The sequence below is a fragment of the Ruditapes philippinarum genome, unplaced genomic scaffold (genome assembly GCF_026571515.1).
Source record: "Ruditapes philippinarum isolate M1 unplaced genomic scaffold, ASM2657151v2 ctg502_1_1_1_1, whole genome shotgun sequence".
In the NCBI taxonomy this organism is placed as follows: domain Eukaryota; kingdom Metazoa; phylum Mollusca; class Bivalvia; order Venerida; family Veneridae; genus Ruditapes; species Ruditapes philippinarum.
The window spans coordinates 79,598-93,074 of record NW_026852806.1 but is presented as its reverse complement, the minus strand read 5'-3'; the positions used below and the strand labels follow the sequence as shown (position 1 = coordinate 93,074).

Below are 13,477 nucleotides of genomic sequence, written 5' to 3'. Positions count from 1 at the left end.
TTTGAATAAGTTTTTTGACTTTTAAGAATAAGAAATTCCAGCATCACATAAAATGTTTTACATTTTTCTTAGCAAAAAGGAGAATTCAAACGTGAATTTAGAGTAGCTTTATTAAAAGAAGTACATTACAGGTATTTAAAAACAAAAACGACAAGTTTTATCTACTTTAATAATGCTTTATTGAGCAAACAACTTTGATACTTTGCGTGATAGTATATCAATTAATCATAGCCAAAAAGTTATTGATAGTAATTCATAGTATATATTTCTAGGCATTTGAGTTCAAAGACAATGTGTACATGTATGATAATGACGGAACATCAAGTCTTATAACCTCAAGTGTGCTACGATTAGACGTAAAAACAGCTGAGCAACGCGTTACAGCTAAACATATAACTTTTGAACAAAAGGTCATTACTCCAAAACCAATACATATCACACCTCATGTGGACCAGGAAGACGCCTCTCAATTTATGTACCATAAATTCCTGTATCAAAAAAGTACTGACAGTGTTTGTGTCGTTGTTCAACCTCTCGGAAATCAGGATCTAAAAAGTTATCTTATTTATATAAAATTCAGCGAACCTCCTTCTCTAATTGATTATGATCTCAAATTCCGTGTGTTTGAAAACACGAATTGGCAAGCGTGCATTGATTCACATCGTATGAAAGGACACACTGGAGTTACCTATTTGGCAATAAGTTTTCAAGGAATTAGTGAGTAGCATGTTCATTATATTAAGAGACACTTGCTTAATGATTATTTTTGGAATCAGCCTCCGTATATGAGTAAGCATTTCTGATGTAAGTAGGTTTGAAAATATATGTAAACGAATGATGATCATTGTTTGAGTGACAAATGTCAAAAGATCACTGAGCATAACTTTTGTAAGTATTGATTAGCATAAAAAATGGAGATAGAGTATTTCCTATGACAAGTGGTCGTTTCTATATGAATGGTAGAGTAAAACATTTGTAAAAAAATGTCATAAAAATGGATGAAATACAAAAGGCATGTTAAGTAGAGTGAAACAAGACATTAAATATATTGCAAACATTGAACTATGCATTCATATGCCATTTATTTTAATAATTACAGGTGTATCCAAAACTGACACAGGGAGCTTACAAAGGAACATTTCAGAACCAGAAGAAGGTACTGACATGTGATTTCATTGTAGAACTAATTGTACATTCTCATTATAACCGTGAAATTTTTTTATAAGATACACATATGACTGTTTGTATTCGCCATGATTTCCGGTATATATATAAATTATTACTTGTGAAATTGAAGAACACGTATATCAAAAAAAGTTTTATTCCGATATAAAATTGACATTTATGTAGTAAGTTCTGCCTGCATCAAGCTGTCCTACTCGCTGCTGTTAACGGGTGTGATAATAGGGCTATTTATATCTGTGTCAAGTGAAACATAACTGTTAGGTCACAGTTATCTCAAAGAAACTGTAAATTTGTCTTCTTTGCAAAAGTAATAACAAATGATGAATTTTTAAACCCGTTTTGTGTGGGAGGTTAAATATAATTATTCATTACTTTTCTTTTCAGACAAAACATTTGATTATAACATAACGATAGCAACAATGGGATGCCTTACATGGGAAGAGGAAAAATCACAATGGAATGCAAAGAAGTGCCAGGTACGAAAAATATCATAATTGCACAACAGTTATTTGTTTTGAAAGCTAATGATCCAAATGATAATGGAAACAATGTTTCACGTCATCTTTGTAAATACCTATAAGGTTAATTATTTGGGTAATATAAAAACCAGCGAAACCAACAAAACAGTACAAAGAAAACTTTTAAGCACAAATCTCGGATGATTCAGGTTCCTCATAACTTATCATTACATTAAATTCTCATCACTAAATTCCCAAAAGATTTGTTGATGATTGATGAAAACTTACCACATTTTATTCATTAGATAGAAATTGATCGTCTTATTCTTGTCTTATTTGCTTTATTTTATATCCTTTTTTATTCAAGCTTATTGATTGGTTGCGGGAAGATGTCAAAATTGTTTGTCTTTGTCAAGGATTGGCCGATATGGTTTTTGGAAATTCATTCTTTGTTGCTCCAAATGCTATTGATTTTTCAACCGTTTTTCTAAAGTTCTCCCCATTAAACCAAGCTGCTGTTCTCGGTACCCTTGCTGGACTCTTCACCATCTACATAATTTCAGTGATTTTTCTTGCTCGACTTGACAGAAAAGATAAATTAAAGGTCTGTAAATTAAATGATCCTTTGTTTAGATAATTTTCGTAATTTTATAAAACTATATTACCATGAATTTGACATTGTTATGATGTTTGAAAAGTAACATCCGCATATAAACTGTTTAAATACTTTTGTTCCAAACAAAAGACGATGAGAAATATTATTATGCCTAACATCATATTTTACACCAGAGGGTAAAATTCTGATGTCACATAACATTATTTTTTAATATAATGTATTATCACAAGAAGTCTAAAACATTCTTAAATAAAAAAAAACAAAATCCAGTGACAAAGAAACAAAATATAAAAGCAATGAATACAATTTTAAATGCAAAGATGAAAGATAACAGTACATTCTATTATCCCCAAAAAGTTCACCGCCTTTTTATTATATATTTTTGGTTCCAGTGGGTTATAACACCACTTCGCGACAATTACATCACTGATCAAAACTTTTATGTAATAAGAGTTTTTACGGGCATGCGTAGAGGAGATGGTACAAGGTCTCGTGTTGCTTTTCATTTGAGCGGTGAATATGACATATCCGGTAATCGAGAATTATTTGATGGTATAAGAGAGGTAAGTCTGACAATTTATCTTTCTATAAACTACAGTTTCTAATTTATGTGTATATCAAGAAATATGTCTTTGTCAATGATATCAGCATTGTAAAAAATTCCAATACAAATTCCAATACAAATCGTAATTATTCATTCATTGTAAAGAAATTTGCAGTGAAAAAATGAACTTTTAAAATATCACCAAATAAAGTCATCACCCCACTTTGCTGGCAAATAAATTGCGTTTGTGCTGATACTGAAACATGTTTTTTTCAATTGCGTTTCAACTCATTCTTGCATATTGAGTTGAGTTAATACTTATACCTATTTTCCTTTAAATCCTTCTAGGAGTTTAGCACTGGCAGTGTAATGTCATTTATAATGTCGACGTATAAGGATCTTGGTGATTTGCAGAGTCTTCATATATGGCATGACAATAGTGGAAATGGCAATTTTGCATCATGGTACCTTAATCAAGTTGATGTGTATGATTTGCAACGACAAAACACGTTAGTTAAGCATCTGCTTCTTCACATTTATAAAATTAGACTTTTATTGATAAATAGGATCAAATTCCAATACACGGAATGAGAATACCGATTTAGAAATATCGTTTCTTGTGCTATATTATGATATAATACGTTTACATAGTTTCAAACTCAGAGTCGTTCTCTTCTTAGTCTAAGTTTTGCATTAAGCAATCAATACTAATGCTACGTTTTGCTATATATTTTGCTTTATGTTTCTCCGTTAACGAAGTTGTAACATTATTTTCAGTTTTGATTGATAAAATGTGTCTTTGTAGATATTCTTTTCCTTTCGAGACCTGGCTGTCTATTGAAACATGTCTAGAAGCTAAGCTATCGCCGGTACCAACAAACCAACCATTAGATTTGGAATCTAGATTCTTTGGTAATTTGAGACATAGACTTTCAGAAGGGCATATGTTTATATCAATAGTTTATCGACCAGCAATGAGTGTTTTTACACGTGTTCAGCGTGCGTCATGTGCGCTCGTGTTTATAATGCTAAACGTGTTAGCAAACGCATTATATTTCAACCCGGAGCCTAATTACCAGACACCAGCATTGATTCAAATAGGACCATTCCGATTTACATCACAACAGGTTTGTAACATTTGTTAATCGCACTTATATCAAAGTTCATGAAAGTTTTAAAAAATAAAAATAAACATCGACAACAAAACAATAAAGATAAACAACATGCATGACATTATTTGCTTTTTACTGAACACTTGTGATAAAGTTACTTTATTCTAATGCCATATTCTACCTTTAATTGTAATATTTCCTATAAGAAGGTGGAGCTAGTGTGCTGAGATAATGGCTTGATATCATCACATCAATACCATACTTGAAATGTTAATATAAGCCTGCAACATTTAATATATTTTTACACGTTTTGAAACCTTGAAGGTTCTCATTTCACTATTCTATTGTTTGAGAAATAAATTTCAATCAAAATTTCTATAAAGCTAATCGTTTAATAATTTTATTTTTTAAGTATTGTACATTTTCAGATATACATATCTATAGTCTGTGCCTTGTTTACAACTATACCGGTATGTTTCCTCATCGAACTTTTTAAAAGAACAAAGAGAAAACAGGAAACAACTGGCAATATACGCTGCAGCTGTTGCCTTCAAAGTCATTGTTGTCAACATAGTGCTAAATATCAATACAGGACAAATGAGAAGGTACAGAATGAGCAATTACTGAACTTAGCGTCGTTTCTGATGGAATCAGCACAGTCGGAATACAGTTTACTACTACCACATGGGTGTGGTATTACACTGATATTTGATAAACAATGACGATGATGATGATGATAATAATAATAATAACAAACTATAAGCGGCACATTTGGCTACAAACAACTAATTTGTCCACATATTTTGATTCCTGTTTCTTCATCACTATAACAACATTTAATTTATAGAATGTGAATTATTTCATTGTTTATTTACTACATTGTGTACTAGTATATATATTTCTTATTATTATAACTATATTTCATTCATTGCTACTTCAAAAGAATTAGATTTTTAATAACTTCATGCATCTCAGTTTATTGTTTAGTTTATTTCATTTATTATTTCATTGCTATAAATTTATCATTAAAAGAAATAACTATATTATTATTAATATTGTCTTTTCTATAAATATGTTTATTTTTTGTTTGCAGATTTATATATATAGCGTGGTTTGTTGTTGCTGGAGGAACGATAACTCCTGCATTTTTTGTTCTGTTGTACAGTATGGAATGGGGCAAACAGAAATCTGAGGAGTGGCTGACAACATTGACCATGTCTTTACTGGAATCAATTTTACTAATAGACCCTTTTGTCGTGCGTAAATTCTAACGTTGAGTATTTCAAAACCAGTTAACAAGGACTATTTTGTTAATTATTGCACATTATGATAGTTAAGTATTATTAAAAAGAAAGCTTTGTTAGTGTTGCGATAAATCAGTTGTAATCATATTAAATTTACTTATTGAATGTAATCAGTAATCAAATACACCAAATGTAATAATTTTGAAAATGTTATTGATGTAATTGCTTTACGGTTAGTTTAAAAATACAATGTGTTTCATGGAGATTAGGTCGTTGACTTCAAAACCGTTTGCTTCTCCATGCTGCAAGTTCGAATTCCTCCAGGTCATTTGGAAACTGAACTAAACTATCTAGATTATGGAACGTCAGTGGTTCCACTTAGATATCCGCCTGTGACTAAGTTACTAAAAAACGAAAATGTGTAACCATATTATCAGAGATACATTCAAATTAAATGAATATTAAAATGCTTCATAATAACTTAAGACCCTAAGTAACTGTTCGATTCTATAATTATTATGTCATAAAATACAAAAGTGAGCCAAGTTATCTCTATGATTATTCCCCCCCACCAAACTCACTCGAAGTAATTGGTGTTGCCAAACATAATTTTACGTCATACTGGCACGTCATTAGAATATTTATATGTTCAAGGTCATATGCATTTCCCTCATTCTTGCTGTCATCCTACGTTCAAGAACTCTAAGAATGGAATCTAGCGCTACCAAAACTGTCGCCAAATATCGGCAGAGTCTCGGTGGAGACGAAAGTGAGAAATATTTATTGATATACTTCATATTTCAACCTGAAAACAGGGCAAAAATTGTTTCAATATTATAAATTAATTTATGGATATTCAAAAAGAAATGTTCATATACTTGTATTGACATTTTTAAGAAGATTCAAGTATAAGCTGTGTTAAAAATCTTAACTTTGCACCGTTTATGATAATGTTGATAAAATTTTGTCTTTTTATAATTCATTACCTTAATTACATAAAATCATAGTGTTAAATATTTATGTGGTCCTTACAGCCGTCAGAGCTGCTTCCAATAATGTTTCATTAGAAATCTCCAATAAACCAAACTTTACTATTTTTTACGATTGTTTTTACTTGTCCATTTGTGTCATTATCATAAGATTGTTATTTTAACTACAGACACCGTTTCATCGAGTTTGACAGTGCTGAAATCTATTGTGACAGAGTTTAAGTCTTTTGAATGTAAGTTGTCTGTTTGAAAATGACATTGTTTTGTCATTGGAAAACCATTATATACAATATTTTAATGAGAAAATAAAATATAATGATTCGTATGTCATCACAATATTTAGATTTACAAGTATCAGTACAAAACTTACTACAACAACAATTACAACAACAATAACTTTTGAAAATGAAAATGATTGTTAAATGGCTTGGCTCTAAATAAGAACATGATTTTATTTCCAGTAAAACCTAGAAATGTTTCAACGCCTGTTCAGGGAGATAATCTTAAACAAGCGCAAGAAAAACACCGGCAATACATAAACTTTCATAGAAGTTTGAAGGACATTAAATTAAACCTTGTTTTTATTATCATTGTGTCAGTAATCTGCTATTCCAACAGAGATGTCAGGTCGTTTCTACATCACACGCATCTTGGCAATAGACTTGTAACACCACGTCATACCCAACAGTTTAACTCGGTATATTTCAATTAGATTATGTACTAATTCTTTTGCATACTCTAAATCAAATTAAAGAAGACGCATTATTTACTTATTTAAATTAATTTGGGAGTTTTTTCCCTCACAATTTTAACTAACCCTCTCTTAAGTAGATATCAAAATTGTTAATATAATTATGTTTTAATATGTTAATCAACGAATTTCGAATTGATCACTTACCATATTGCACCCGTTTCACATAAACGAAGTGTACATTAAATTTTATTATTTAGGAATTACGTAAAATCTGTTAAAGTATTATAATCACTTTTTACGTAAAGATATATATGTGAAATGCTATGAATTAAACGTTTGAAAATGCCCATGATATAGATATCTAATATTTAGTGTGACTATGTTTTGATCAAATGTTTTGGGAACCTAATATAAAATGAAACTTAGGTCAGAAATTACACGTAAACATTCAAGTCACAAATTAACCACAAATACATGATGCCATTCTATTCTTCTTAGCAAAATCGATAAATTTAATACGTCTTCTATTTTCATTACTTTTAAGATAAAGTCACCAAATGATTTGTTTAAGTGGATAAATGACACAATGATTCCTTACTTATTCCGTGAACATGACGAGTACGGTATGGTCTTACACTGGACAGAGCGACAATTCACATATGATCATCATCTAAGACTTGGGCCGCCAAGACTACGACAGCTGCGAACTAAACAAGGTATCTAGAATTCATGATTCTTTGTATACATCTGCATTCTTAAAAGGTATAAATTGAGATGATTCGGAGTTTAAAAAAAGAAAAACTTCCAAACAGTTCTGATAAAAAATTAGAATACAAAGAGATTGATTAACGATTTTGTTATGTCTACTTTAAATTGACATATATACGGAAGATTAAGATAAGTTTGAAGAGATCAAACTTTTGGAAAAATATGTTTTAATTTAAGATTTTTTTTCAATATTCTCAATGTGAAACGTCATGCAAAATATGACCTTATCACTGAAACACTACTTTGTAAGTAACGGAGAAAGAAAAGATCCTGCATATTTTGGACTAGTTATATGTAATTCCTGTGAATTGAAAAGGCCTTGATCTACGTTTATTTTAAATAAGGTTTACTTTTGACATCATCTTTCTCATGTGATCATTTTATAAGGTTACATTACAATATAATTACTTATTTTATTTTATTACAATTATATGATTACCTGTAGTTACTTGTGACATACCTTACATCGACCGGACATCTTGTTTTGGTGGATATCAAATATGGAATGAAGATGACGAAAACTACTGTATTGGATGGAAAAACTACCCATGCAGCTTAACAGAGGCTGTCTATAATGTGACATCTTCAGCATGGAAATTCCAATCGTGTAAGAATAAGGCTAATGTCCTTAGCAGTTTCCATTAATTTTTGACTAAACAAATAACTGCAGATTAGTCGCTCCAAAGTAAGACATAAAAACAAACAAAAATAATCATATGATACAGCTAAACAAACAAAATAAAAATAAAATTGGACATTATTCAAACAAGCAACAACTCATTCACAACACTTGCACGCAATGCCAATAAATCACAGTAAAACAAATTAGTACAACAACAACAATTAGGAGCCCAGACATATCAAACGGTTATCCAACAATTCATAAAATCAAACATCACACCTTAGGAATTTACACACCTCAACATAACAATCAGATATTTAAAACAAACATATACAAACATATACAAGGCAAACGTATCTAAAAATGTCTTCCAAGCACAAACTGAATGAAACGACTAAAGTTTATCCAAACACCTCGATCCACGGTGTCCACATTTGCACTCCCTTTTAGTCACTGAAACCGAAATAATAGACGCCCTTATACTCCAGAATTCCGGTAAAGCTACAAGTTTACACCATGTCAACAATTTCGTCTTGCAACAACTATTTGTTGAATCTGTTACTCCTCTCTGCAATATATTCAACTATTGACATTCAGGGGAAGTTCCCGCACAGTTCAAACATAATTGCTCAGGATAATGCCATTCATAAGTAAAACGGTTCGCAATATATAAGTAGTTATTTGGCAGTAACCTCTCTACTTAGTGCCTCCAACAAAGTCCTTGAACGTATATTGCATAAACACATCTTCAACTTGTTCACAACAGACAAGTGCATCAATGCAGTTGGCATATAACCATAATACGTTAAATACATATCTTTGATTAATGTTTTTTCAGTTTTTTTTCCTTACCTTTGACTCATTAGAAAAATATGACGGCTGGCTACGTTCACAATGATATCAAACATGTCTTCTGTAACTCTAAACCTTTTTCCAATTTTGTTCTTCATCAACAACCTATGCTTGAAATTAATAAGCGTTAAACATCAATAACGCATCTATTCTTTCATTTTTTAAATAATGTCCAACTTTCTGTAACGTCAGAAGTAGAGAAACGTCTATCCTACATGCTCGGTTACAACTGCAAAAAAATTCTATCTCTTTTAAAAAATATCATGGAAAGTCAAATATGCGCCTGTGATGAAACTAATAGACAAACAACTGTCATCTATTAGTCTCAAAGAACCATTATCATAAACAACTTCAGCAATATCACACCAATCAATAAAAATATACTTCTCTTTAGATCTTTTATAAAAAAAATCTTTAAAAAAGAAAATCAGAATGTTGTTAAAAATGATAGAGATAATGTAATGTAATTTATCAAATTCAGATAAAAAGAACAGGGTTATAAATTTTTGATTGATCTAACATGTATATAGTGCACAAGCTTTAACATATTTCCTTTTCTAGCTTTAGGTATCTGGGGGTTACCTTTGACAGGATACTATACAACATATGGTGGCGGAGGTTATATAGCATCACTTCATGTTAATCTCAATTATTCTATCGCCACTATCAACGAACTGTATAAAAACCTATGGATTGATCGCCAAACTCGAGCTGTGATCGTAGAATTTACACTTTATGATGCGTCTACAAACTTGTTCGTTGACAATATGTTTATGATAGAGTTTCCCCAAACAGGTGGTGCATTTACAACGTATAACACATACCCATTACGTGTTTATCCACACCATGGGGCTGCAGGAACTTGGACACTTGTATGTGAAATATTGTTTGTGCTTTATATTACATGTTTCTTCATCCGAATTTGTCTGCGACTTTACCGACTACGATCTGAGTACTTCAAAATATTTTGGACTGTATATGATCTTGTCATTTTTCTTGTTGCAGCGACAGCCATGATTTTATTTTGTTTTCGGCTACGATTCTCGTTTGAAACGATCAAGAAGTTTAAACAGGATAATAAACTTTATGTGAACTTTAGTCATATTGTGTTTTGGGATCAAGGTTTTGTGCTGGCTCTAGGTGTGTTAGCATTTCTAGCCACAATAAGGATGCTCGAGGTACTGTCTACACTTAAACATTTGAAAGCAATCGTGGATATCTTCAGAAAATGTGGCAAAGATCTGTTTTGGTATGGCATAACATTTGTCCAGATTTTTGTCGGGTTTTGCGGATTGGCATTGCTTCTCTTTGGTTCGCAGCTTGAATCGTACAGAAACGTATACCAGTGTATGGGAACATTATATATAGCAATGATTGGAAAGAGTAGGTTCACAGAAATAAATGAAACAAACCCCGTACTGGCGAAAGTTTTCTTCATGTTATACATTCTGATTGTCGTTTATTTTTTCCTTACCCTTTTCCTCGCCATTCTTGGAGCAAGCATCGACGAAGTGGTTCAACAAAATCGCACAGGTCCGGATCACGATCTTATAGCATACATGATAAGTAAAATCAAACACTTTATAAATAAACCAGAACTAAGCATGAAAAAGCAGCGAGAGAGAACAGCGAAAACCGCTCCGACATCAGCAAACAAGTAAAATACTGAAAATAACTCAAATACTTTTAGACTGAATGTTCATGACATAGAGGAATCATGCATGTCACACTTATATTATATTTTTTAATAAGTTTAATGATATTTTGGGATAGTCGTCCCAGAACTGTTATGTTGACAGTTTATTATAAAACTATATGTTACAGAATGAGTTGTTCAGATATCAAAAATTGTTTTAAATTGTGTGAGAATTAGAACATTTTTTTTAAATGTAAAATTTAAAAATGTAAAATCAACCACATTGCATATTTATAATTTTAAAACTTTATGATTGTTAAAAGAAAATACCACGGTTACAAAAATATTCCTCGCATATATATACAACTTTTTGTATCATGTACACTTGAAAACCGTTTCACCTATGGTGGCTGATCATGATTTCTACCATTTCGTGTCTTCGCCCCTCAAAATTCGAAGGCGAAAATACGAAGTCACGATAATATGCTTACTTATTATGTCATTGTTTACGGCTTTTTGGGCGCTGATACTAAAATGAGATATTTTAATGGCGAAATAACGATATTTAAATAGGCAAAGACACGAGAATTTATCGAGTCCCCAAATTTGCCAATTTTTTGAGTCCCAAAAGTCGAAGACACAGTAAACTGGTCAATTACCGTATCTTCGCCTTTCGCATTTTTAGGCGAAGAAACGACGACACGACGCATAGGGCGCCGATACAAAGATTTCTTCCCGCCGACACGATGATTCTGCAGAAAATATCGTGTCTTCGCCTATTTAAAAATAGTTATTCCGCCAGAAATATATTGTGTCTACGTGTCGGCGCCCTCAAAAGTCAAAGGCAAAAACACGTAGATATGAAATTCCAGAAATCAGCTACCAAATGCACCTGTCATAATCTCGTGCGAGTCGAAGTTTTCATTTATGTATGATTGTTTTGTTTATTTTCATTGTTCTTATGGTGGTACACCTATACAAAAAATATATTAAAACAAATTCACAGAGGTTTTTTGTACACGACAGAAAAGGAGGTAATATTTTGATATCTATGTTTCCTTTGATGTAGGTCTAGACCAATAACTTTTCAGATCACATTCACTTCGTTTTTCATTTCACAATGAAAAATGACCCTTAATTGAGAAGTGTTACAACACTTTTCACTCCAATTGGGAAAAGAATAGCACAAAAATACGAATTTCAATTTATTCCTGAGTATATTTATAAATTATCTTTTGCGTGTCCTTCTATTGTAAGGACCCCAGCTGATCTATATAAGAACTTCAAATTTTATGTTTTTATGCTTTTAGAACTTCCTTTAATATTTCTAATTGATTTCCGTTGATATTGATTGCAAACGAGATTGTTTCTAATGCCACCACCAAATCTATTATCATATTTGTTGAACTTATCGTTTGCAGTGATGTTGCGTCGTATTTTGATTTGAATTTCTGAAAGAACATGGCCACTGCATTGCCTCCGCTCTGAGAGTATCTAAATAGGCTAAAACTCATGTAAAATGCATGAAAACTTGTGGCACCAATGCGTTTACATTATTTTTTATGTATAGTTGTATTATCAATATATGTAGATCTATTTCAATCGCCAATTTAATATCATTTAAACATGACGTGAAAACGTATATTAAGAGACAATTTTTGCTTGTTTTCGCAACCAAAGCACCCGTTATTTAAATCTAAATGCTGTAAACGTGTATTGTTTATATTTCACTGTTGATTGTTCATGTTTTTATTTATCTTAAGACCAATGAAAGGTGTCAATTTCAATACAATGGTCAAGGATGACGATCAATCATACGGCTATTAATTTGAAAAGTAAAAAACACTCAATTTATGATTTTTTTTAGTTTTTTTCCCAACCGATATTATGTCTATCCTATTGAAAATTGTGAGTGCACAGGTTAAAGTCAATTTGCCATAATTTGGTGAAATTTTGACATTTTTGATATGCACAAATAATTCCATGTGACCAACGGACATTTAGATAAATATTGTTCGTAAAGCATTGTAAATGGTTAATTTTCAAAAAGGTTGGGACAGTCTTTAGGAAGTTTCTATATTCTATCCTAAACACTTTGCATTATTGTTTGTCAATCAGTATTATAAAAGTGAATCACTTGACACATATATAACTTATTCAACTCAACTTGACAGCGAAAACATGTCACTTTAACATTAATTGAATACACTTTTACGAGAATTATGGTGGAATCACCACATTAATACATTTATCCAGCTCGTATCATTGTAGTACTGTTAGATAATTTCTACGCTTCATTTCTACGCTGAAATTGTATGATATATTATCAATAATGACTTTAACTTACGTTTTTTTTTATACAAGGCATCATATATCTTAATGATCTTTACCCCATCCACTTCTTTCCTTTTATCATAATCGTAATATCAGTGATATTGGGTTTTATTACAACTGATTTCATATCGACTAAAAATTTTTTTTTCTAAATCTCAATATAATCATTTTGACCTATTTCATAGCTATGTACGCTAATTGCCATGTAGACGGTACCGCCTTAATTGACGTAAAATCGTTTCTTGTTTGTTTGTTTGTTGTTGTTGTTTTTTGTTTTGATGAAGACATTTCAGACAAGAAAAGGAAATTATATGTAGTTTTGATATTTAATTTTAATTATGATTGATTTTTTGTCACTGCACTAGACATAGTACACCTCTTCAGAAGTTTTAAATGGTATTGATTGTTGATTTCAGTATATAT

The 13,477-nt window shown here is 31.3% G+C and overlaps 1 protein-coding gene across 1 annotated transcript; it reads left to right on the top strand.

Moving 5' to 3' along the window:
• The first annotated feature begins 277 nt into the window (after positions 1-277).
• On the top strand, positions 278-12,897 carry LOC132724745 (polycystin-1-like protein 2). Its single transcript, XM_060709707.1, has 15 exons — positions 278-717; positions 1,100-1,156; positions 1,570-1,661; positions 2,011-2,247; positions 2,652-2,822; positions 3,152-3,312; positions 3,609-3,930; positions 4,344-4,603; positions 5,009-5,171; positions 5,814-5,928; positions 6,319-6,381; positions 6,610-6,845; positions 7,387-7,558; positions 8,056-8,217; positions 9,646-12,897. The coding sequence occupies exons 1-15, from the start codon at positions 300-302 to the stop codon at positions 10,743-10,745; spliced, it is 3,729 nt and encodes a 1,242-aa protein (XP_060565690.1). The 5' UTR covers positions 278-299; the 3' UTR covers positions 10,746-12,897.
• The last annotated feature ends 580 nt before the right edge of the window (positions 12,898-13,477 follow it).